Here is a 27,919-nt window from a genome sequence, read left to right on the forward strand (position 1 = left end):
CTCTGTGCTCTCTGCAGCCAGTGTTATGTATAATCCCTGGAGAGATGTGTAATCAGACCCCACTGATGGCAGACCCCAGTGATTGGAGGCCCCACTGATGGCAGACCCTAGTGATGGCAGACTCTAGTGTTGGGAGACCCTAGTGATGGGAGACCCCACTGATGGAAGACCCTAGTGATGGGAGACCCCACTGATGGGCGACCCCACTTATGGGAGACCCCAGTGATGGGAGACCCTACTGATGGGAAAACCTACTGATGGCAGACCCCACTGATGGGAGACCCCAGTGATTGGAGACCCCACTGATGGGAGACCCCAGTGATGGGAGAACCCACTGATGGCAGACCCTAGTGATGGGAGACCCTACTGATGGGAGACCCCACCGATGGGAGACCCCACCGATGGAAGACCCCAGTGATGGGAGACCCCACTGATGGCAGACCCTAGTGATGGGAGACCCCAGTGATGGGAGACCCCACTGATGGCAGACCCTAGTGATGGGAGACCCCAGTGATTGGAGACCCCACTGATGGCAGACCCTAGTGATGGCAGACCCCAGTGATTGGAGAACCCACTGCTGGCAGACCCTAGTGATGGCAGTCTCTAGTGTTGGGAGACCCTAGTGATGGGAGACCCCACTGATGGGAGACCCTACTGATGGGAGACCCTACTGATGGCAGACCCCACTGATGGCAGACCCCACTGATGGCAGACCTCACTGATGGAAGACCCCACTGATGGGAGATCCCACTGATGGCAGACCTCACTGATGGAAGACCCTAGTGATTGGAGATCCCACTGATGGGAGACCCTAGTGATGGGAAACCCCACTGATGGCAGACCCTAGTGATTGGAGATCCCACTGATGGGAGACCCCAGTGATGGGAGACCCCACTGATGGCAGACCCTAGTGCTGGGAGACCCTACTGATGGGAGACCCTAGTGATGGGAGACCCCACTGATGGCAGACCCCAGTGATTGGAGACCCCACTGATGGCAGACCCCAGTGATTGGAGACCCCACTGATGGCAGACCCTAGTGATGGGAGACCCTACTGATGGGAGACCCCACCGATGGGAGACCCCACCGATGGAAGACCACAGTGATGGGAGACCCCACTGATGGCAGACCCTAGTGATGGGAGACCCCAGTGATTGGAGACCCCACTGATGGCAGACCCTAGTGATGGCAGACCCCAGTGATTGGAGAACCCACTGATGGCAGACCCTAGTGATGGCAGACTCTAGTGTTGGGAGACCCTAGTGATGGGAGACCCCACTGATGGGAGACCCTACTGATGGGAGACCCTACTGATGGCAGACCCCACCGATAGCAGACCCCACTGATGGCAGACCTCACTGATGGAAGACCCCACTGATGGGAGATCCCACTGATGGCAGACCTCACTGATGGAAGACCCTAGTGATTGGAGATCCCACTGATGGGAGACCCTAGTGATGGGAAACCCCACTGATGGCAGACCCTAGTGATTGGAGATCCCACTGATGGGAAACCCTAGTGATGGGAGACCCCACTGATGGCAGACTCTAGTGATGGGAGACCCTAATGATGGGAGACCCCACTGATGGCAGACCGAAGTGATGGGAGATCCCACTGATGGCAGACCGAAGTGATGGGAGATCCCACTGATGGCAGACCCTAGTGATGGGAGACCCTAATGATGGGTGACCCCACTGATGGCAGACTCTAGTGATGGGAGACCCCTGGGATGGCAGACCCCAATGATGGGAGACCCAACTGATAGCAGACCATAGTGATGGGAGACCCCACTGATGGCAGACTCCACTGATGGCAGACCCCACTGATGGCAGACTGTAGTGATGGGAGACCCCACTGATGGGAGACCCTACTGATGGCAGACCCCACTGATGGCAGACCCCACTGATGGCAGACTGTAGTGATGGGGGACCCCACTGATGGCAGGCCCTACTGATGGGAGATCCCACTGATGGCAGACCCCACTGATGGCAGGCCCTACTGATGGGAGATCCCACTGATGGCAGACCCCACTGATGGAAGACCCTAGTGAATGGAGATCCCACTGATGGGAGACCCCACTGATGGCAGACTCTAGTGATGGGAGACCCTAATGATGGCAGACCCCACTGATGGAAGACCCTAGTGAATGGAGATCCCACTGATGGGAGACCCCACTGATGGCAGACTCTAGTGATGGGAGACCCTAATGATGGCAGACCCCACTGATGGCAGACTGAAATGATGGGAGATCCCACTGATGGCAGACCCTAGTGATGGCAGACTCTAGTGATGGGAGACCCCACTGATGGCAGACCCTACTGATGGGAGACCCCACTGATGGCAGACCCCACTGATGGCAGACCCCACTGATAGCAGACCCCACTGATGGCAGACTCTAGTGATGGGAGACCCCACTGATGGGAGACCCCTGGTATGGCAGACTCTAGTGATGGGAGACCCTACTGATGGGAAAACCTACTGATGGCAGACCCCACTGATGGGAGACCCCAGTGATTGGAGACCCCACTGATGGGAGACCCCAGTGATGGGAGAACCCACTGATGGCAGACCCTAGTGATGGGAGACCCTACTGATGGGAGACCCCACCGATGGGAGACCCCACCGATGGAAGACCCCAGTGATGGGAGACCCCACTGATGGCAGACCCTAGTGATGGGAGACCCCACTGATGGGAGATCCCACTGATGGCAGACCTCACTGATGGAAGACCCTAGTGATTGGAGATCCCACTGATGGGAGACCCTAGTGATGGGAAACCCCACTGATGGCAGACCCTAGTGATTGGAGATCCCACTGATGGGAGACCCCAGTGATGGGAGACCCCACTGATGGCAGACCCTAGTGCTGGGAGACCCTACTGATGGGAGACCCTAGTGATGGGAGACCCCACTGATGGCAGACCCCAGTGATTGGAGACCCCACTGATGGCAGACCCCAGTGATTGGAGACCCCACTGATGGCAGACCCTAGTGATGGCAGACTCTAGTGTTGGGAGACCCTAGTGTTGGGAGACCCTAGTGATGGGAGACCCCACTGATGGAAGACCCTAGTGATGGGAGACCCCACTGATGGGCGACCCCACTTATGGGAGACCCCAGTGATGGGAGACCCTACTGATGGGAAAACCTACTGATGGCAGACCCCACTGATGGGAGACCCCAGTGATTGGAGACCCCACTGATGGGAGACCCCAGTGATGGGAGAACCCACTGATGGCAGACCCTAGTGATGGGAGACCCCACTGATGGCAGACCCTAGTGATGGGAGACCCTACTGATGGGAGACCCCACCGATGGGAGACCCCACCGATGGAAGACCCCAGTGATGGGAGACCCCACTGATGGCAGACCCTAGTGATGGGAGACCCCAGTGATTGGAGACCCCACTGATGGCAGACCCTAGTGATGGCAGACTCTAGTGTTGGGAGACCCTAGTGATGGGAGACCCCACTGATGGGAGACCCTACTGATGGGAGACCCTACTGATGGCAGACCCCACTGATGGCAGACCTCACTGATGGAAGACCCCACTGATGGGAGATCCCACTGATGGCAGACCTCACTGATGGAAGACCCTAGTGATTGGAGATCCCACTGATGGGAGACCCTAGTGATGGGAAACCCCACTGATGGCAGACCCTAGTGATTGGAGATCCCACTGATGGGAAACCCTAGTGATGGGAGACCCCACTGATGGCAGACTCTAGTGATGGGAGACCCTAATGATGGGAGACCCCACTGATGGCAGACCGAAGTGATGGGAGATCCCACTGATGGCAGACCGAAGTGATGGGAGATCCCACTGATGGCAGACCCTAGTGATGGGAGACCCTAATGATGGGTGACCCCACTGATGGGAGACCCTACTGATGGGAGACCCTACTGATGGGAGACCCCACTGATGGCAGACTCTAGTGATGGGAGACCCCTGGGATGGCAGACCCCAATGATGGGAGACCCCACTGATAGCAGACCATAGTGATGGGAGACCCCACTGATGGCAGACTCCACTGATGGCAGACCCCACTGATGGCAGACTGTAGTGATGGGAGACCCCACTGATGGGAGACCCTACTGATGGCAGACCCCACTGATGGCAGACCCCACTGATGGCAGACTGTAGTGATGGGGGACCCCACTGATGGCAGGCCCTACTGATGGGAGATCCCACTGATGGAAGACCCTAGTGAATGGAGATCCCACTGATGGGAGACCCCACTGATGGCAGACTCTAGTGATGGGAGACCCTAATGATGGCAGACCCCACTGATGGAAGACCCTAGTGAATGGAGATCCCACTGATGGGAGACCCCACTGATGGCAGACTCTAGTGATGGCAGACCCCACTGATGGCAGACTGAAATGATGGGAGATCCCACTGATGGCAGACCCTAGTGATGGCAGACCCCACTGATGGCAGACTGAAATGATGGGAGACCCCACTGATGGCAGACCCTACTGATGGGAGACCCCACTGATGGGAGACCCCACTGATGGCAGACCCCACTGATGGCAGACTCTAGTGATGGGAGACCCCACTGATGGGAGACCCCTGGTATGGCAGACTCTAGTGATGGGAGACCCTAATGATGGGAGACCCCACTGATGGCGGACCAAAGTGATGGGAGATCCCACTGATGGGAGACCCTAGTGATGGGAAACCCCACTGATGGCAGACTCTAGTGATGGGAGACCCTAATGATGGCAGACTGTAGTGATGGGAGATCCCACTGATGGCAGACCCTAGTGATGGGAGACCCTAATGATGGGTGACCCCACTGATGGGAGACCCTACTGATGGGAGACCCTACTGATGGGAGACCCCACTGATGGCAGACTCTAGTGATGGGAGACCCCTGGGATGGCAGACCCCAATGATGGGAGACCCCACTGATAGCAGACCATAGTGATGGGAGACCCCACTGATGGCAGACTCCACTGATGGCAGACCCCACTGATGGCAGACTGTAGTGATGGGAGACCCCACTGATGGGAGACCCTACTGATGGCAGACCCCACTGATGGCAGGCCCCACTGATGGCAGACTGTAGTGATGGGAGACCCAACTGATGGCAGGCCCTACTAATGGGAGATCCCACTGATGGCAGACCCCACTGATGGAAGACCCTAGTGAATGGAGATCCCACTGATGGCAGACTCTAGTGATGGGAGACCCTAATGATGGCAGACCCCACTGATGGCAGACTGAAGTGATGGGAGATTCCACTGATGGCAGACTGTAGTGATGGGAGATCCCACTGATGGCAGACCCTAGTGATGGCAGACTCTAGTGATGGGAGACCCCACTGATGGCAGACCCTACTGATGGGAGACCCTACTGATGGGAGACCCCACTGATGGCAGACCCCACTGATGGCAGACCCCACTGATGGCAGACCCCACTGATGGCAGACCCTAGTGATGGGAGACCCCACTGATGGCAGACTCTAGTGATGGGAGACCCCACTGATGGGAGACCCCTGGGATGGCAGACTCTAGTGATGGGAGACCCTAATGATGGGAGACCCCACTGATGGCGGACCGAAGTGATGGGAGATCCCACTGATGGCAGACCCTAGTGATGGGAGATCCCACTGATGGGAGACCCCACTGATGGGAGACTGTAGTGATGGCAGACCCCACTGATGGCAGACCCTAGTGATGGGAGACACTAGTGATAGGAGACCCTAATGATGGGAGACCCCACTGATGGCAGACCCTAGTGATGGGAGATCCCACTGATGGGAGACCCCACTGATGGCAGACCGTAGTGATGGGAGACCCCACTGATGGCAGACTCTAGTGATGGGAGATCCCATTGATGGGAGACCCCACTGATTGGAGACCCTAGTGACGGCAGACCCCACTGATAGCAGACCCTAGTGATGGGAGACCCTAGTGATGGGGCGTCATTGAGCAACAGTCAATAAACTATGGCCAATCTCCAGCCCCTCTGGTAATCACACATCCCATGGTGGCCACCAGCACCAGCCACTGGAGAGCATCAGGAGATATCTTAGTACTTGTGGAGTTCTGTTATAGAAGGTGAGTGTGAGATTATCACCTACATGACACGTTTATTGCAGGAATATTCAAGAACAATCATGTTGGCCCACCCCAATAAAGTCCGATTATAAGCACATCGACCATGAAGACTGGTGAAGGTGCTGGTGAAAACATTCAAAGAGATTCCAAAATACAAAATCAAGTCGCTGAAATATCCAAAGCCATAGAAATGTCCTCGAAAAGATCCTTGTAGACACCCCAAGAGACCCTCATAGATATCCTTCTAGATGTCTTCCTGAGGACCTTTACGGATGTCCTCCTGAAGGCCCTCAGAGAACTTTGTAGATGATCTCCTGAAAATCCTCATGGATGTCCTCCTGAAGACCCTAATATATTTCCTGTGGACCCTTGTAGACTTGTACATGTCATCAATGCAATAAAACTCTGTATTCAACCACGTGACTGTCACAAGTTCCAAGACTTTTCCCTCCAAGCTTGAAGTTCTTCTCCTGAGGACTCCCTGGTGGTGGCTCAGCTCACCAGCTGATGACAAGACTGAAAGCAGCAGAATGTCAATGTCACTTATATAGAAACAAGAACGGAGGACAGCGTTGTTACTTGTGCAAAACAATGGACCTCGCTGACCGGGTCAAGTCCCTTGGTGGCTCTACAGTTCATGACTGGGCAATGTCTATGGAGCCGTTCTCTGAGGAGACTTAGACACTGCTGCCCATGGTCACCCCGCTGCTCAGACTGTTGGCCGGGAACTTGATGGGTTTCATGCTGCTGTCGCGTTGGCTGTATAAGTGCTCCAACCTCCACCGCTCCCATCTCCTCTGGAACTCTGCCTGGACCTGGGGGGAAAAGGAGGTCAAATCTACAGATCTCATAGTGACCTCATCATAGATCAGGATGGCAGTGCTTGTTTTGGGTGCCTGCGCCTCACCTCGTTGTTGATAAAGCAGTATAAGACGGCGACCATCAGACCCTGGAGGGACAGAGATGGGACACGGGTCAGTTATAGACAGAAAGAGAGATCTCCTCTCAGCACTCTCACACTGCTCGACCTCTCATCTCTATCTATGGACAGTCTCCTCTCAGCACTCTCACACTGCTCCCCTCCCTTCTGTACCCAGGGACAGTCTCCTCTCAGCACTCTCATACTGTTCCCCTCCCTTCTGTACCCAGGGACAGTCTCCCCTCAGCACTCACACTGCTCCCCCTCCCTTCTGTACCCAGGAACAGTCTCCTCTCAGCACTCTCATACTGTTCCCCTCCCTTCTGTACCCAGGGACAGTCTCCTCTCAGCACTCACACTGCTCCCCCTCCCTTCTGTACCTAGGGCCAGTCTCCTCTCAGCACACTCACACTGCCCCCCCTCCCTTCTGTACCCAGGAACAGTCTCCTCCCAGCACTCTCACACTGCTCCCCCTCCCTTCTGTACCCAGGAACAGTCTCCTCTCAGCACTCACACTGCTCCCCCTCCCTTCTGTAGCCAGGGACAGTGGGGGTCATATACTAAGGGCCCGATTCGCATTTTCCCGACGTGTTACCCGAATATTTCCTATTTGCGCTGATTTCCCCTGAATTGCCCCGGGATTTTGGCGCATTCGATCGGATTGTAGCGCATCGGCACTGACATGCACGCGACGGAAAGCGGGGGGCGTGGCCGAACGAAAACCCGACGGATTCGTAAAAACCGCCGCATTTTTTTAAAAAAATCTGTCACGAAGCTTGCACTTACCTTCACTCAGCTCGGTGAACTCCAGTGCGTTCCGATGCTTTTCAGCACCTGGTGGATGGCGGAGGAACTACCTTAATAAATCCCGGCCGGACCCGAATCCAGCGCAGAGAACGTGCCGCTGGATCGCGAATGGACCGGGTAAGTAAATTTGGCCCAGTGTCTTCTCAGCAGTGACATTGCTCTCCCTCAGTGTTCTATATGCGAACAGTCTCCTCTCAGCACTCACACTGCTCCCCTCCCATCTGTACCCAGAAACAGTCTCCTCTCAGCACTCTTACACTGCTCCCCCTCCCTTCTGTATCCAGGGACAGTCTCCTCTCAGCACTCTCACACTGCTCCCCCTCCCTTCTGTACCCAGGAACAGTCTCCTCTCAGCACTCTCACACTGCTCCCCCTCCCTTCTGTACCCAGGGACAGCCTCCTCTCAGCACTCTCACACTGCTCCCCCTCCCTTCTATATCCAGGGGCAGTCTCCTCTCAGCACTCTCACACTGCTCCCCCTCCCTTCTGTATCCAGGGACAGTCACCTCTCAGCTCTCTCACACTGCTCCCCCTCCCTTCTGTATCCAGGGACAGTCTCCTCTCAGCACTCTCACACTGCTCCCCCTCCCTTCTGTACCCGGGGACAGTCCCCTTTCAGCTCTCTCACACTGCTCCTCTCCCTTCTGTACCCAGGGACAGTCACCTCTCAGCTCTCTCACACTGCTCCCCTCCCTTCTGTACCCAGGGACAGTCACCTCTCAGCTCTCTCACACTGCTCCCCTCCCTTCTGTATCCAGGGACAGTCTCCTCTCAGCACTCTCACACTGCTCCCCCTCCTTCTGTAACCAGGGGCAGTCTCCTCTCAGCTCTCTCACACTGCTCCCCTCCCTTCTGTAACCAGGGACAGTCTCCTCTCAGCACTCTCACACTGCTCTCTCTCCTATCATTACCCAGGGACAGTCTCCTCTCAGCACTCTCACACTGCTCTCTCTCCCATCTTTACCCAGGGACAGTCTCCTCTCAGCACTCTCACACTGCTTCCCCTCCCTTCTGTACCCAGGGACAGTCTCCTCACAGCACTCTCACACTGCTCCTCCTCCCCTTCTGTATCCAGGGACAGTCACCTCTCAGCACTCTCACACTGCTCCTCCTCCCTTCTGTATCCAGGGACAGTCACCTCTCAGCACTCTCACACTGCTCCTCCTCCCCTTCTGTACCCAGGGCCAGTCTCCTCTCAGCACTCTCACATGGCTCCCCTCCCTTCTGTACATAGGGACTTAATATTTGGAGATACAGGACCAGACCCCGCTCCTCCCCGGCTGCTGAGTATATATATATATTGTGGGGAATTGCTCTGGTAGTTGACAGGTAGCAGTGCAGGAAGCAGTGACACACGCAGGTTTAAAAGTCCAACTTAAGTGTTTATTCACACTTGCAAAACAGAACACAAATTCAGCCTTGGCTTAGGCACATGCAAAAACATTATAAAAGTAATTCCTGCCCGGCTAGGCGCTGTCTAATACATTTGGCGGACCCTAGCTATCCGGGTACCAGGCTGCCTGGCACACGCTCTTGGCCAGCAGCAAGACAGGAGACCCTCAGTTACCTTTGCTGTGAGAATGCAATCTCGCTTTCAGCTCTCCAGGTAGGGCCTCTCCTACTGCTTCTGGCCTGCAGACTAAATCAGACCCTAACGAGGCCTGTGACCTGCACCTGTGGGCTATACAAAAGCCCAGGACCGAAGCCCGGGTGGAGTAGGAGTCCCACTACCAGCCTACCCCTACTCCATAATAAGCAGGCCCAGTACGGACATTACCAATGTGTCTGTGTTAGCTAGGCCAACACAGACAAAACAGACTATTCCTGCTTATCACATGTCTGCATTAACCCTTGGGTTACTGCAGACAAACCCAGGGCTTTTACCACCAGCATTTCATCTGCCTGTAAGACAGATAGCGGTTTTCCCACACAACACCTCTCACTTTCTCACATACCCTCCCCCTCAGTTCAGACCCACCGGGGCGAACTCCTGACATTAAGCAATGCGTTCGGGACAAGGCATCCGCATTGCCCTGTAGCTTCCCGGCTCTGTGCTCCACCATGAAACTGAAATTTTGGAGGGACAAGAACCACCTAGTGACCCTGGCATTCTTCTCCTTAGTTCTACTCATCCACGTGAGAGGAGAGTGGTCAGTTATGAGACGGAACTGTCGTCCCAGCAAGTAGTACCGTAGGGACTCTAATGCCCACTTTATCGCCAGACATTCCTTCTCTACGATACTGTAATTTTTTTCAGCTGGCGTGAGCTTCCTGCTCAGGTAGGTAATGGGGTGTTCCTCGCCATTCACCTCCTGAGACAGGACAGCTCCCAGTCCTACATCTGACGCATCCGTCTGCACAATAAACTCTCTCTGGAAATTTGGCCCAATGAGGATGGGAGATCCACACAGCGCAGACTTCAATGCCTGAAAAGCCCCTTCTGCTTGTTCATTCCACCGCACCATGACCGGCCTTTTACCCTTCAGCAGGTCTGTCAGGGGAGCGGACATGGTGGCAAAGTTTGGTATAAACCGTCTGTAGTACCCTACAATGCCCAGGAACGCCCTGACTTGCTTTGTGCTCACTGGTTGAGGCCAACCCTGTATAGCGTCAATCTTGTTGACCTGAGGTTTAATTATACCTCGACCGATCACATACCCCAAATAGTGTGTCTCCTCCATTCCCAGCGCACACTTCTTGGGGTTTGCAGTCAGGCCCGCTGCCCTTAGAGAGTTCACTACGGCCTGTACCTTGGCCAAGTGACTCGCCCAGTCTTGACTGTAGATGATAATATCATCCAGATAGGCGGAGGCGTATCTCCTATGTGGCTTTAACACTATGTCCATTAACCGTTGAAAGGTAGCGGGGGCCCCATGAAGCCCAAACGGTAATACAACATAGTGAAAAAGCCCCTCAGGGGTGATAAAGGCTGTCTTTTCTTTAGCCCTATCTGTCAGGGGTACCTGCCAATATCCTTTAGTTAGATCCAGGGTGGTGAAGTACCGAGCACCCCCTAGTCTCTCTATAAGCTCGTCCACCCGGGGCATGGGATAGGCATCAAACTTAGACACCTCATTCAATTTTCTAAAATCGTTGCAAAATCGCAACGTCCCATCCGGTTTGGGAATTAGAACAATTGGACTGGCCCACTCACTTTTGGACTCCTCAATAACCCCTAGCTTCAGCATCTTCTGAACCTCCTCTGATATGGCTTGTCTACGAGCTTCAGGGACTCGGTACGGCCTTAATCTTACCCTTACCCCTGGCTCAGTGACAATATCATGTTTAATTACAGATGTGTAACCAGGCAACTCTGAGAACACATCTGTATTTCTTGCTACAAACTCTCGAGCCTCTCGCTGTTGCTCTTTGGTAAGGGTATCGGCTATTTGCACTTCTGCCTCCGGCACAGGCTTACCTGCAGCCTGTGAGGGTATCGGCTATTTGCACTTCTGCCTCCGGCACAGGCTTATCTGCGGCCGGTGAGGGTATCGCAGGAGGTGGACTAGCCAGGACCATCTCTGTATGCAGACTCTCTCTGTCTTTCCAGGCCTTCAACAGATTTACATGATAAGTCTGCTCGGGTTTTCTCCGTCCGGGCTGACGTATCCTGTAGTTCACCTCTCCTATTTTCTCTATAACCTCATACGGTCCTTGCCATTTAGCGAGAAACTTACTTTCTACAGTGGGGACTAGCACCAACACACGATCACCGGGACTAAAGCTCCTTACTTTTGCTGACCTGTTATAAACCCGGCTTTGAGTTCTTTGTGCCTCCTCCATATGCTCTTTGACAATGGGCATGACGGCTGCCACCCTGTCCTGCATATCTGCGATATGGTCTATTACACTTTTGTGGGGGGTGGGCTCTTGTTCCCATGTCTCCTTGGCTATGTCCAGGAGACCCCTGGGATGTCTGCCATACACTAACTCAAACGGTGAGAACCCAGTAGAGGCTTGTGGGACCTCTCGGATGGCGAACATTAAATATGGCAATAGTACATCCCAGTCCTTCCCATCCTTGTTTACCACTTTTTTTAGCATACTCTTTAAAGTTTTGTTGAACCGTTCTACCAATCCATCCGTCTGAGGATGGTACACAGAGGTGCGTAACTGTTTAATATTAAAGAGCCGACATAGCTCCTTGGTAACTTTTGACATAAAAGGAGTCCCCTGATCTGTGAGGATCTCCTTGGGAAGTCCCACCCGGCAGAACATGGCAAACAACTCTTTAGCAATTAGTTTCGCAGAGGTGTGCCGCAGTGGGATGGCCTCAGGATATCGGGTAGCATAGTCCATGACTACCAGGATATGCTGATGCCCCCGAGCAGATTTAACTAAAGGACCGACCAAATCCATGGCGACCCTTTCAAAGGGTACCTCAATAATGGGCAGAGGTACCAACGGACTTCGAAAGTGTACCATGGGAGCATGCAATTGACAATCAGGGCAAGTTTCACAATACCTTTTTACCCTATCATATACTCCTGGCCAGTAAAAACGCTGCAAGATGTGTTCCAGAGTTTTTGTGGTACCTAGGTGCCCTCCCATCACATGCTTATGTGCAAGGTCTAACACCATCTGACGATATGGCTGGGGCACCATTAACTGCTCCCGGGTTTCACCGTGGACCTTATCAATGCGGTACAACAACTCCTGATTTACCACCACACGAGGGAACAACTTATCCGCACCTGGGTGCTGAGGTACGCCATTAATTTCTACCACATTTTCTCTGGCGCGGACCAGAGTGGGGTCCTGGAGTTGGGCAGTACCAAAGTTGTCACGGGATACCTCCAAATCAGACAACTGCGGTCCTGTCACTACCTCCTCAGTTTCGCCTGCCATAACATCTAGGGGAAACATTACACTTCCATCTTCTGTGGCGGTCACCCCTACGGCAGGAACTCCAGAGTCTGGGTCATCAGGCTCGGCTTCAGAGATCTGACCAGACAACACAGGAGAACAACCCCCCAACTCTTGGTTTCCCCGCCATAGAGTCCAGAACATTGGGAAGTCCCGTCCCAAGATAAGGTCATAGGGCAAGTTCTTGACAACCGCGGCCTCATGTAGTGTCTCTCCACAAGAGGTCTGGAAGTTAATAACTGTGGTGGGGTAGTCCTTTACGTCCCCATGGATGCACAGGACTCCAATTGTGCGCCCTGTGACTGCCTTGGGGTCTGTGAGGGACCCATTAATCAAGGTCACCCGACTGCCTGAGTCCAGCAGAGCCAACGCTGGATGCCCTGCCACAGTCACCCGGCACAGGTGGCGCTCATCAGCAGAGTCGGGGCCAGTAGCTGTGTAGACAGGGGCAGCATAGAGAGAAACCCTTCTGGCGGAACTGCAGTCCATGGGCTCTGAGGAATTGGGGCAATGGGCTGCAATATGACCTGGCTCATGGCAGGTCCAACAGGTGGGAGCCTCCCCCCTCCTCCTCCCCTGGGGTACTTCCCGGACATTGGGCGTTGTCCTGCCCCGGGAATTTGTGGGTGACAAGACCTTCCGTGCCTTAAGGCCTGTCTTGGTATAAGGGGCTTTCTTTGTTAGGGCCTGAGTGGCACAAAACCTCTCCACCAACCCCACCAGCGCATCGGCATCAGACGGGTCCCCGTGTCCCACCCATTGTTGGATCTCACCCGGCAAGGCCCTCAGGAAACGGTCCAAAACAACCTTCTCGACCATCTGGGCTGGGGTTGATGTCTCCGGCTGAAGCCACTTGCGGACCAAGTGAACAAGTTGGTGCATCTGCCCCCTCGGTGGTAGCGCCTCCTGGTATCTCCAGCTATTCACTCTTTGAGCGCGTAGATGCTGATCCACTCCTAGTCGGGCCAAGATCTCTGCCTTTACCTTGGAGTAGTCCCGGGCATACTCCTCGCTCAGGTCGTAGTATGCCTGCTGGGGATCAGCGACGAGGAAGGGGGCCAACACCTCTGCCCAGTGTTGCTGTGGCAACCTCTCTCGGGTGGCCACCCTCTCAAAGCCTGTCAGATAGGCCTCCACATCATCCTCGGCGGTCATCTTGGTCATAGCTTTGCGGACCTCTTTCCTGGCGTCCTTCACCGTCATTGCTAGGACAGTCCTTTGCTGAGCAGCGGTCAGGGCTGTTATCTGCTGGAGCAGCAATCTGTTTGTCTCTTGCTGCTGCACGTTGGACTGGACAAGCTGCTTGATTAACTCCTCCATGGCTGTGGCTTGCAGCTTCAGTGCTGTCAACTTCCAGGACATGCACTAGTGTATACTTCACTTCACTTTGCCCGCTCCAATCCACCATATGTGGGGAATTGCTCTGGTAGTTGACAGGTAGCAGTGCAGGAAGCAGTGACACACGCAGGTTTAAAAGTCCAACTTAAGTGTTTATTCACACTTACAAAACAGAACACAAATTCAGCCTTGGCTTAGGCACATGCAAAAACATTATAAAAGTAATTCCTGCCCGGCTAGGCGCTGTCTAATACATTTTGAGGACCCTAGCTATCCGGGTACCAGGCTGCCTGGCACACGCTCTTGGCCAGCAGCAAGACAGGAGACCCTCAGTTACCTTTGCTGTGAGAATGCAATCTCGCTTTCAGCTCTCCAGGTAGGGCCTCTCCTACTGCTTCTGGCCTGCAGACTAAATCAGACCCTAACGAGGCCTGTGACCTGCACCTGTGGGCTATACAAAAGCCCAGGACCGAAGCCCGGGTGGAGTAGGAGTCCCACTACCAGCCTACCCCTACTCCATAATAAGCAGGCCCAGTACGGACATTACCAATGTGTCTGTGTTAGCTAGGCCAACACAGACAAAACAGACTATTCCTGCTTATCATGTCTGCATTAACCCTTGGGTTACTGCAGACAAACCCAGGGCTTTTACCACCAGCATTTCATCTGCCTGTAAGACAGATAGCGGTTTTCCCACACAACACCTCTCACTTTCTCACAATATATATATATAGTGATGCACCCACATGGCAACATACAGGGGGGAGGCTGCTCCTTCTGTAATGGATATACACTCCCGCATCATGTCATAGGCTTCTTGTAGGTCAGGCTTAGTGTCAGGGGAGCCGCCTTACAAGGAGATAAAGAGGCGTGGCTTTCCTTATCCCACGTATTTGTGCACTGCAGGGTGACACACTCAGCTCTGCTACACCATGACACAGGCCAGGAGAGGAATGCTGGGAATGTACCGCCCCCTACAGCTACGTCTTACCTGGAACGAACTAAAGGAGAGTTCAAAGAAGAGCTTGACGTAGCGCAGGGACCCCTTGGCGTGCTCATCCGTGATGAAGGCGAAGATGATCTCATGCGTCCCGAGGAGCGGGATCAGGGTCAGGGTGGACTTAGCCAATCTGCGGATGAGAGGGGGCGCTAATGAGCACAGCAGTGTACTGCAACTCCCACAATGCATCACAGCAGAGCATACTAAAGAATCAGTGACCCAGCAGCACAGAGGATGTCAGGGGAGGAGGGTTCTGATCCGGTGAGGGCTTATATATAACAGTGACCCAGCAGCACAGAGGATGTCAGGGGAGGAGGGTTCTGATCCGGTGAGGGGGTTATATATAACAGTGACCCAGCAGCACAGAGGATGTCAGGGGAGGAGGGTTCTGATCCGGTGAGGGGGTTATATATAACAGTGACCCAGCAGCACAGAGGATGTCAGGGGAGGAGGGTTCTGATCCGGTGAGGGGTTATATATAACAGTGACACAGCAGCACAGAGGATGTCAGGAGAGGAGGGTTCTGATCCGGTGAGGGCTTATATATAACAGTGACCCAGCAGCACAGAGGATGTCAGGGGAGGAGGGTTCTGATCCGGTGAGGGGTTATATATAACAGTGACCCAGCAGCACAGAGGATGTCAGGGGAGAAGGGTTCTGATCCGGTGAGGGGTTATATATAACAGTGACACAGCAGCACAGAGGATGTCAGGGGAGGAGGGTTCTGATCCGGTGAGGAGTTATATATAACAGTGACACAGCAGCACAGAGGATGTCAGGGGAGGAGGGCTCTGATCCGGTGAGGGGTTATATATAACAGTGACACAGCAGCACAGAGGATGTCAGGGGAGGAGGGTTCTGATCCGGTGAGGGGATTATATATAACAGTGACACAGCAGCACAGAGGATGTCAGGGGAGGAGGGTTCTGATCCGGTGAGGGGTTATATATAACAGTGACACAGCAGCACAGAGGATGTCAGGGGAGGAGGGTTCTGATCCGGTGAGGGGTTATATATAACAGTGACCCAGCAGCACAGAGGATGTCAGGGGAGGAGGGTTCTGATCCGGTGAGGGGGTTATATATAACAGTGACACAGCAGCACAGAGGATGTCAGGGGAGGAGGGTTCTGATCCGGTGAGGGGATTATATATAACAGTGACACAGCAGCACAGAGGATGTCAGGGGAGGAGGGTTCTGATCCGGTGACGGGTTATATATAACAGTGACACAGCAGCACAGAGGATGTCAGGGGAGGAGGGCTCTGATCCGGTGAGGAGTTATATATAACAGTGACACAGCAGCACAGAGGATGTCAGGGGAGGAGGGTTCTGATCCGGTGAGGGGTTATATATAACAGTGACACAGCAGCACAGAGGATGTCAGGGGAGGAGGGTTCTGATCCGGTGAGGGCTTATATATAACAGTGACACAGCAGCACAGAGGATGTCAGGGGAGGAGGGCTCTGATCCGGTGACGGGTTATATATAACAGTGACCCAGCAGCACAGAGGATGTCAGGGGAGGCGGGTTCTGATCCGGTGAGGGGTTATATATAACAGTGACCCAGCAGAACAGAGGATGTCAGGGGAGGAGGGTTCTGATCCGGTGAGGGGATTTTATATAACAGTGACACAGCAGCACAGAGGATGTCAGGAGAGGAGGGTTCTGATCCGGTGAGGGGATTATATATAACAGTGACACAGCAGCACAGAGGATGTCAGGGGAGGAGGGTTCTGATCCGGTGAGGGGTTATATATAACAGTGACCCAGCAGCACAGAGGATGTCAGGAGAGGAGGGTTCTGATCCGGTGAGGGGGTTATATATAACAGTGACCCAGCAGCACAGAGGATGTCAGGAGAGGAGGGTTCTGATCCGGTGAGGGGTTATATATAACAGTGACACAGCAGCACAGAGGATGTCAGGAGAGGAGGGTTCTGATCCGGTGAGGGGGTTATATATAACAGTGACACAGCAGCACAGAGGATGTCAGGGGAGGAGGGTTCTGATCCGGTGAGGGGGTTATATATAACAGTGACCCAGCAGCACAGAGGATGTCAGGAGAGGAGGGTTCTGATCCGGTGAGGGGGTTATATATAACAGTGACCCAGCAGCACAGAGGATGTCAGGGGAGGAGGGTTCTGATCCGGTGAGGGGGTTATATATAACAGTGACCCAGCAGCACAGAGGATGTCAGGGGAGGAGGGTTCTGATCCGGTGAGGGGGTTATATATAACAGTGACCCAGCAGCACAGAGGATTTCAGGGGAGGAGGGTTCTGATCCGGTGAGGGGGTTATATATAACAGTGACCCAGCAGCACACAGGATTTCAGGAGAGGAGTGTTCTGATCTGGTGAGGGGGTTATATATAACAGTGATCCAGCAGCACAGAGGATGTCAGGGGAGGAGGGTTCTGATCCGGTGAGGGGTTATATATAACAGTGACCCAGCAGCACAGAGGATGTCAGGGGAGGAGGGTTCTGATCCGGTGAGGGCTTATATATAACAGTGACACAGCAGCACAGAGGATGTCAGGAGAGGAGGGTTCTGATCCGGTGAGGGGGTTATATATAACAGTCACACAGCAGCACAGAGGATGTCAGGAGAGGAGGGTTCTGATCCGATGAGGGGTTATATATATAACAGTGACCCAGCAGCACAGAGGATGTCAGGGGAGGAGGGTTCTGATCCGGTGAGGGGGTTATATATAACAGTGACCCAGCAGCACAGAGGATGTCAGGGGAGGAGGGTTCTGATCCGGTGAGGGGGTTATATATAACAGTGACCCAGCAGCACAGAGGATGTCAGGGGAGGAGGGTTCTGATCCGGTGAGGGGGTTATATATAACAGTGACCCAGCAGCACAGAGGATGTCAGGGGAGGAGGGTTCTGATCCGGTGATGGGCTTATATATAACAGTGACCCAGCAGCACAGAGGATGTCAGGGGAGGAGGGTTCTGATCCGGTGAGGGGTTATATATAACAGTGACACAGCAGCACAGAGGATGTCAGGAGAGGAGGGTTCTGATCCGGTGAGGGGGTTATATATAACAGTGACACAGCAGCACAGAGGATGTCAGGAGAGGAGGGTTCTGATCCGGTGAGGGGTTATATATAACAGTGACACAGCAGCACAGAGGATGTCAGGGGAGGAGGGTTCTGATCCGGTGAGGGCTTATATATAACAGTGACACAGCAGCACAGAGGATGTCAGGAGAGGAGGGTTCTGATCCGGTGAGGGGGTTATATATATAACAGTGACACAGCAGCACAGAGGATGTCAGGAGAGGAGGGTTCTGATCCGGTGAGGGGGTTATATATATAACAGTGACACAGCAGCACAGAGGATGTCAGGGGAGGAGGGTTCTGATCCGGTGAGGGGTTATATAACAGTGACACAGCAGCACAGAGGATGTCAGGGGAGGAGGGTTCTGATCCGGTGAGGGGGTTATATATAACAGTGACACAGCAGCACAGAGGATGTCAGGAGAGGAGGGTTCTGATCCGGTGAGGGGGTTATATATAACAGTGACACAGCAGCACAGAGGATGTCAGGAGAGGAGGGTTCTGATCCGGTGAGGGGTTATATATAACAGTGACACAGCAGCACAGAGGATGTCAGGGGAGGAGGGTTCTGATCCGGTGAGGGGGTTATATATAACAGTGACCCAGCAGCACAGAGAATGTCAGGGGAGGAGGGTTCTGATCCGGTGATGGGGTTATATATATAACAGTGACACAGCAGCACAGAGGATGTCAGGGGAGGAGGGTTCTGATCCGGTGTGGGCTTATATATAACAGTGACCCAGCAGCACAGAGGATGTCAGGGGAGGAGGGTTCTGATCCGGTGAGGGCTTATATATAACAGTGACCCAGCAGCACAGAGGATGTCAGGGGCGGAGGGTTCTGATCCGGTGAGGGGGTTATATATAACAGTGACACAGCAGCACAGAGGATGTCAGGAGAGGAGGGTTCTGATCCGGTGAGGGGGTTATATATAACAGTGACACAGCAGCACAGAGGATGTCAGGGGAGGAGGGTTCTGATCCGGTGAGGGGGTTATATAGAACAATGACCCAGCAGCACAGAGGATGTCAGGGGCGGAGGGTTCTGATCCGGTGAGGGGTTATATATAACAGTGACCCAGCAGCACAGAGGATGTCAGGAGAGGAGGGTTCTGATCCGGTGAGGGGGTTATATATAACAGTGACACAGCAGCACAGAGGATGTCAGGGGAGGAGGGTTCTGATCCGGTGAGGTGGTTATATATAACAGTGACCCAGCAGCACAGAGGATGTCAGGGGAGGAGGGTTCTGATCCGGTGAGGGGATTATATATAACAGTGACACAGCAGCACAGAGGATGTCAGGGGAGGCGGGTTCTGATCCGGTGAGGGGTTATATATAACAGTGACCCAGCAGAACAGAGGATGTCAGGGGAGGAGGGTTCTGATCCAGTGAGGGGGTTATATATAACAGTGACACAGCAGCACAGAGGATGTCAGGAGAGGAGGGTTCTGATCCGGTGAGGTGGTTATATATAACAGTGACCCAGCAGCACAGAGGATGTCAGGAGAGGAGGGTTCTGATCCGGTGAGGGGTTATATATAACAGTGACACAGCAGCACAGAGGATGTCAGGGGAGGAGGGTTCTGATCCGGTGAGGGGTTATATATAACAGTGACCCAGCAGAACAGAGGATGTCAGGAGAGGAGGGTTCTGATCCGGTGAGGGCTTATATATGAAAGAGACACAGCAGCACAGAGGATGTCAGGGGAGGAGGGTTCTGATCCGGTGAGGGGGTTATATATATAACAGTGACCCAGCAACACAGAGGATGTCAGGGGAGGAGGGTTCTGATCCGGTGAGGGGGTTATATATAACAGTGACCCAGCAGCACAGAGGATGTCAAGGGAGGAGGGTTCTGATCCGGTGAGGGGGTTATATATAAAAGTGACCCAGCAGCACAGAGGATGTCAGGAGAGGAGGGTTCTGATCCGGTGAGGGGGTTATATATAACAGTGACCCAGCAGCACAGAGGATGTCAGGGGAGGAGGGTTCTGATCCGGTGTGGGGTTATATATAACAGTGACACAGCAGCACAGAGGATGTCAGGGGAGGAGTGTTCTGATCCGGTGAGGGCTTATATTTAACAGTGACACAGCAGCACAGAGGATGTCAGGGGAGGAGGGTTCTGATCCGGTGAGGGGGTTATATATAACAGTGACACAGCAGCACAGAGGATGTCAGGGGAGGAGGGTTCTGATCCGGTGAGGGGTTATATATAACAGTGACCCAGCAGCACAGAGGATGTCAGTGGAGGAGGGTTCTGATCCGGTGAGGGAGTTATATATAACAGTGACCCAGCAGCACAGAGGATGTCAGGAGAGGAGGGTTCTGATCCGGTGAGGGGGTTATATATAACAGTGACACAGCAGCACAGAGGATGTCAGGAGAGGAGGGTTCTGATCCGGTGAGGGGTTATATATAACAGTGACACAGCAGCACAGAGGATGTCAGGAGAGGAGGGTTCTGATCCGGTGAGGGGGTTATATATAACAGTGACCCAGCAGCACAGAGGATGTCAGGAGAGGAGGGTTCTGATCCGGTGAGGGGGTTATATATAACAGTGACCCAGCAGCACAGAGGATGTCAGGGGAGGAGGGTTCTGATCCGGTGAGGGAGTTATATATAACAGTGACCCAGCAGCACAGAGGATGTCAGGAGAGGAGGGTTCTGATCCGGTGAGGGGTTATATATAACAGTGACACAGCAGCACAGAGGATGTCAGGAGAGGAGGGTTCTGATCCGGTGAGGGGGTTATATATAACAGTGACCCAGCAGCACAGAGGATGTCAGGAGAGGAGGGTTCTGATCCGGTGAGGGGGTTATATATAACAGTGACCCAGCAGCACAGAGGATGTCAGGGGAGGAGGGTTCTGATCCGGTGAGGGGGTTATATATAACAGTGACCCAGCAGCACAGAGGATGTCAGGGGAGGAGGGTTCTGATCCGGTGAGGGGGTTATATATAACAGTGACCCAGCAGCACAGAGGATTTCAGGGGAGGAGGGTTCTGATCCGGTGAGGGGGTTATATATAACAGTGACCCAGCAGCACAGAGGATGTCAGGAGAGGAGGGTTCTGATCCGGTGAGGGCTTATATATAACAGTGACCCAGCAGCACAGAGGATGTCAGGGGAGGAGGGTTCTGATCCGGTGAGGGGTTATATATAACAGTGACCCAGCAGCACAGAGGATGTCAGGGGAGGAGGGTTCTGATCCGGTGAGGGCTTATATATAACAGTGACACAGCAGCACAGAGGATGTCAGGGGAGGAGGGTTCTGATCCGGTGAGGGCTTATATATAACAGTGACACAGCAGCACAGAGGATGTCAGGGGAGGAGGGTTCTGATCCGGTGAGGGCTTATATATAACAGTGATCCAGCAGCACAGAGGATGTCAGGGGAGGAGGGTTCTGATCCGGTGAGGGGATTATATATAACAGTGACACAGCAGCACAGAGGATGTCAGGAGAGAAGGGTTCTGATCCGGTGAGGGGATTATATATAACAGTGACACAGCAGCACAGAGGATGTCAGGGGAGGAGGGTTCTGATCCGGTGAGGGGTTATATATAACAGTGACCCAGCAGCACAGAGGATGTCAGGGGAGGAGGGTTCTGATCCGGTGAGGGGTTATATATAACAGTGACACAGCAGCACAGAGGATGTCAGGAGAGGAGGGTTCTGATCCGGTGAGGGGGTTATATATAACAGTGACACAGCAGCACAGAGGATGTCAGGGGAGGAGGGTTCTGATCCGGTGAGGGGGTTATATATAACAGTGACCCAGCAGCACAGAGGATGTCAGGAGAGGAGGGTTCTGATCCGGTGAGGGGATTATATATAACAGTGACACAGCAGCACAGAGGATGTGAGGGGAGGAGGGTTCTGATCCGGTGAGGGGGTTATATATAACAGTGACCCAGCAGCACAGAGGATGTCAGGGGAGGAGGGTTCTGATCCGGTGAGTGGGTTATATATAACAGTGACCCAGCAGCACAGAGGATTTCAGGGGAGGAGGGTTCTGATCCGGTGAGGGGGTTATATATAACAGTGACCCAGCAGCACAGAGGATTTCAGGAGAGGAGTGTTCTGATCTGGTGAGGGGGTTATATATAACAGTGACCCAGCAGCACAGAGGATGTCAGGGGAGGAGGGTTCTGATCCGGTGAGTAGGTTATATATAACAGTGACACAGCAGCACAGAGGATGTCAGGGGAGGAGGGTTCTGATCCGGTGAAGGCTTATATATAACAGTGACACAGCAGCACAGAGGATGTCAGGAGAGGAGGGTTCTGATCCGGTGAGGGGGTTATATATAACAGTCACACAGCAGCACAGAGGATGTCAGGAGAGGAGGGTTCTGATCCGATGAGGGGTTATATATATAACAGTGACCCAGCAGCACAGAGGATGTCAGGAGAGGAGGGTTCTGATCCGGTGAGGGGGTTATATATAACAGTGACCCAGCAGCACAGAGGATGTCAGGGGAGGAGGGTTCTGATCCGGTGAGGGGGTTATATATAACAGTGACCCAGCAGCACAGAGGATTTCAGGAGAGGAGGGTTCTGATCCGGTGAGGGGGTTAGATATAACAGTGACACAGCAGCACAGAGGATGTCAGGGGAGGAGGGTTCTGATCCGGTGAGGGGTTATATATAACAGTCACACAGCAGCACAGAGGATGTCAGGAGAGGAGTGTTCTGATCTGGTGAGGGGATTATATATAACAGTGACACAGCAGCACAGAGGATGTCAGGGGAGGAGGGTTCTGATCCGGTGAGGGGGTTATATATAACAGTGACACAGCAGCACAGAGGATGTCAGGGGAGGAGGGTTCTGATCCGGTGAGGGGTTATATATAACAGTGACCCAGCAGCACAGAGGATGTCAGGGGAGGAGGGTTCTGATCCGGTGAGGGGGTTATATATAACAGTGACCCAGCAGCACAGAGGATGTCAGGGGAGGAGGGTTCTGATCCGGTGAGGGGGTTATATATAACAGTGACCCAGCAGCACAGAGGATGTCAGGGGAGGAGGGTTCTGATCCGGTGAGGGGGTTATATATAACAGTGACCCAGCAGCACAGAGGATGTAAGGGGAGGAGGGTTCTGATCCGGTGAGGGGGTTATATATAACAGTGACCCAGCAGCACAGAGGATGTCAGGGGAGGAGGGTTCTGATCCGGTGATGGGCTTATATATAACAGTGACCCAGCAGCACAGAGGATGTCAGGGGAGGAGGGTTCTGATCCGGTGAGGGGTTATATATAACAGTGACACAGCAGCACAGAGGATGTCAGGAGAGGAGGGTTCTGATCCGGTGAGGGGTTATATATAACAGTGACACAGCAGCACAGAGGATGTCAGGGGAGGAGGGTTCTGATCCGGTGAGGGGTTATATATAACAGTGACACAGCAGCACAGAGGATGTCAGGGGAGGAGGGTTCTGATCCGGTGAGGGCTTATATATAACAGTGACACAGCAGCACAGAGGATGTCAGGAGAGGAGGGTTCTGATCCGGTGAGGGGGTTATATATAACAGTGACACAGCAGCACAGAGGATGTCAGGAGAGGAGGGTTCTGATCCGGTGAGGGGGTTATATATATAACAGTGACACAGCAGCACAGAGGATGTCAGGAGAGGAGGGTTCTGATCCGGTGAGGGCTTATATATAACAGTGACACAGCAGCACAGAGGATGTCAGGGGAGGAGGGTTCTGATCCGGTGAGGAGTTATATATAACAGTGACCCAGCAGCACAGAGGATGTCAGGAGAGGAGGGTTCTGATCCGGTGAGGGGGTTATATATATAACAGTGACACAGCAGCACAGAGGATGTCAGGGGAGGAGGGTTCTGATCCGGTGAGGGGTTATATAACAGTGACACAGCAGCACAGAGGATGTCAGGGGAGGAGGGTTCTGATCCGGTGAGGGGGTTATATATAACAGTGACCCAGCAGCACAGAGGATGTCAGGGGAGGAGGGTTCTGATCCGGTGAGGGGGTTATATATAACAGTGACACAGCAGCACAGAGGATGTCAGGAGAGGAGGGTTCTGATCCGGTGAGGGGTTATATATAACAGTGACACAGCAGCACAGAGGATGTCAGGGGAGGAGGGTTCTGATCCGGTGAGGGGGTTATATATAACAGTGACCCAGCAGCACAGAGGATGTCAGGAGAGGAGGGTTCTGATCCGGTGAGGGGGTTATATATATAACAGTGACACAGCAGCACAGAGGATGTCAGGAGAGGAGGGTTCTGATCCGGTGAGGGGGTTATATATATAACAGTGACACAGCAGCACAGAGGATGTCAGGGGAGGAGGGTTCTGATCCGGTGAGGGGTTATATAACAGTGACACAGCAGCACAGAGGATGTCAGGGGAGGAGGGTTCTGATCCGGTGAGGGGGTTATATATAACAGTGACACAGCAGCACAGAGGATGTCAGGAGAGGAGGGTTCTGATCCGGTGAGGGGGTTATATATAACAGTGACCCAGCAGCACAGAGGATGTCAGGGGAGGAGGGTTCTGATCCGGTGAGGGGGTTATATATAACAGTGACCCAGCAGCACAGAGGATGTCAGGAGAGGAGGGTTCTGATCCGGTGAGGGGATTATATATAACAGTGACACAGCAGCACAGAGGATGTCAGGGGAGGAGGGTTCTGATCCGGTGAGGGGATTATATATAACAGTGACACAGCAGCACAGAGGATGTCAGGGGAGGAGGGTTCTGATCCGGTGAGGGGTTATATATAACAGTGACACAGCAGCACAGAGGATGTCAGGAGAGGAGGGTTCTGATCCGGTGAGGGGGTTATATATAACAGTGACACAGCAGCACAGAGGATGTCAGGGGAGGAGGGTTCTGATCCGGTGAGGGGTTATATATAACAGTGACACAGCAGCACAGAGGATGTCAGGAGAGGAGGGTTCTGATCCGGTGAGGGGGTTATATATAACAGTGACCCAGCAGCACAGAGGATTTCAGGAGAGGAGTGTTCTGATCTGGTGAGGGGGTTATATATAACAGTGACCCAGCAGCACAGAGGATGTCAGGAGAGGAGGGTTCTGATCCGATGAGGGGTTATATATATAACAGTGACCCAGCAGCACAGAGGATGTCAGGGGAGGAGGGTTCTGATCCGGTGAGGGGGTTATATATAACAGTGACCCAGCAGCACAGAGGATGTCAGGGGAGGAGGGTTCTGATCCGGTGAGGGGGTTATATATAACAGTGACCCAGCAGCACAGAGGATTTCAGGAGAGGAGTGTTCTGATCTGGTGAGGGGGTTATATATAACAGTGACCCAGCAGCACAGAGGATGTCAGGGGAGGAGGGTTCTGATCCGGTGAGGGGGTTATATATAACAGTGACCCAGCAGCACAGAGGATGTCAGGGGAGGAGGGTTCTGATCCGGTGAGGGGGTTATATATAACAGTGACCCAGCAGCACAGAGGATGTCAGGGGAGGAGGGTTCTGATCCGGTGAGGGGGTTAGATATAACAGTGACACAGCAGCACAGAGGATGTCAGGAGAGGAGTGTTCTGATCTGGTGAGGGGGTTATATATAACAGTGACCCAGCAGCACAGAGGATGTCAGGGGAGGAGGGTTCTGATCCGGTGAGGGGGTTATATATAACAGTGACCCAGCAGCACAGAGGATGTCAGGGGAGGAGGGTTCTGATCCGGTGAGGGGGTTATATATAACAGTGACACAGCAGCACAGAGGATGTCAGGGGAGGAGGGTTCTGATCCGGTGAGGTGGTTATATATAACAGTGACACAGCAGCACAGAGGATGTCAGGAGAGGAGTGTTCTGATCCGGTGAGGGGGTTATATATATAACAGTGACACAGCAGCACAGAGGATGTCAGGAGAGGAGTGTTCTGATCTGGTGAGGGGGTTATATATAACAGTGACCCAGCAGCACAGAGGATGTCAGGGGAGGAGGGTTCTGATCCGGTGAGGGCTTATATATAACAGTGACACAGCAGCACAGAGGATGTCAGGGGAGGAGGGTTCTGATCCGGTGAGGGGGTTATATATAACAGTGACACAGCAGCACAGAGGATGTCAGGGGAGGAGGGTTCTGATCCGGTGATGGGCTTATATATAACAGTGACCCAGCAGCACAGAGGATGTCAGGGGAGGAGGGTTCTGATCCGGTGAGGGGGTTATATATAACAGTGACCCAGCAGCACAGAGGATGTCAGGGGAGGAGGGTTCTGATCCGGTGATGGGCTTATATATAACAGTGACCCAGCAGCACAGAGGATGTCAGGAGAGGAGGGTTCAGATCCGGTGAGGGGTTATATATAACAGTGACACAGCAGCACAGAGGATGTCAGGGGAGGAGAGTTCTGATCCGGTGAGGGGGTTATATATAACAGTGACACAGCAGCACAGAGGATGTCAGGGGAGGAGGGTTCTGATCCGGTGAGGGGTTATATATAACAGTGACACAGCAGCACAGAGGATGTCAGGGGAGGAGGGTTCTGATCCGGTGAGGGCTTATATATAACAGTGACACAGCAGCACAGAGGATGTCAGGAGAGGAGGGTTCTGATCCGGTGAGGGGGTTATATATATAACAGTGACACAGCAGCACAGAGGATGTCAGGAGAGGAGGGTTCTGATCCGGTGAGGGGGTTATATATATAACAGTGACACAGCAGCACAGAGGATGTCAGGGGAGGAGGGTTCTGATCCGGTGAGGGGTTATATAACAGTGACACAGCAGCACAGAGGATGTCAGGGGAGGAGGGTTCTGATCCGGTGAGGGGGTTATATATAACAGTGACACAGCAGCACAGAGGATGTCAGGAGAGGAGGGTTCTGATCCGGTGAGGGGTTATATATAACAGTGACACAGCAGCACAGAGGATGTCAGGGGAGGAGGGTTCTGATCCGGTGAGGGGGTTATATATAACAGTGACCCAGCAGCACAGAGGATGTCAGGAGAGGAGGGTTCTGATCCGGTGATGGGGTTATATATATAACAGTGACACAGCAGCACAGAGGATGTCAGGAGAGGAGGGTTCTGATCCGGTGATGGGGTTATATATATAACAGTGACACAGCAGCACAGAGGATGTCAGGGGAGGAGGGTTCTGATCCGGTGAGGGGGTTATATAACAGTGATCCAGCAGCACAGAGGATGTCAGGGGAGGAGGGTTCTGATCCGGTGTGGGCTTATATATAACAGTGACCCAGCAGCACAGAGGATGTCAGGGGAGGAGGGTTCTGATCCGGTGAGGGCTTATATATAACAGTGACCCAGCAGCACAGAGGATGTCAGGGGCGGAGGGTTCTGATCCGGTGAGGGGGTTATATATAACAGTGACACAGCAGCACAGAGGATGTCAGGAGAGGAGGGTTCTGATCCGGTGAGGGGGTTATATATATAACAGTGACACAGCAGCACAGAGGATGTCAGGGGAGGAGGGTTCTGATCCGGTGTGGGCTTATATATAACAGTGACCCAGCAGCACAGAGGATGTCAGGGGAGGAGGGTTCTGATCCGGTGAGGGCTTATATATAACAGTGACCCAGCAGCACAGAGGATGTCAGGGGCGGAGGGTTCTGATCCGGTGAGGGGGTTATATATAACAGTGACACAGCAGCACAGAGGATGTCAGGAGAGGAGGGTTCTGATCCGGTGAGGTGGTTATATATAACAGTGACCCAGCAGCACAGAGGATGTCAGGGGAGGAGGGTTCTGATCCGGTGAGGGGGTTATATAGAACAATGACCCAGCAGCACAGAGGATGTCAGGGGCGGAGGGTTCTGATCCGGTGAGGGGTTATATATAACAGTGACCCAGCAGCACAGAGGATGTCAGGAGAGGAGGGTTCT

At 53.3% G+C, this 27,919-nt stretch overlaps 1 protein-coding gene across 1 annotated transcript in view; it reads right to left on the reverse strand.

Moving 5' to 3' along the window:
• Positions 1 to 5,796: 5,796 nt before the first annotated feature.
• LOC140120816 (glucagon-like peptide 1 receptor) overlaps positions 5,797 to 27,919 on the reverse strand; it is a 56,812-nt gene continuing 34,689 nt past the window's right edge. The window contains exons 4-6 of the mRNA XM_072139768.1: positions 14,987 to 15,125; positions 6,973 to 7,014; positions 5,797 to 6,880 (exon numbers count right to left, since the gene is read on the reverse strand). Coding sequence (XP_071995869.1) covers positions 6,743 to 6,880; positions 6,973 to 7,014; positions 14,987 to 15,125 — 319 coding nt within the window. The 3' untranslated portion in view covers positions 5,797 to 6,742. The remainder of the gene's footprint in view (positions 6,881 to 6,972; positions 7,015 to 14,986; positions 15,126 to 27,919) is intronic.

The sequence above is a fragment of the Engystomops pustulosus genome, chromosome 3 (genome assembly GCF_040894005.1).
Source record: "Engystomops pustulosus chromosome 3, aEngPut4.maternal, whole genome shotgun sequence".
NCBI lineage: Eukaryota > Metazoa > Chordata > Amphibia > Anura > Leptodactylidae > Engystomops > Engystomops pustulosus.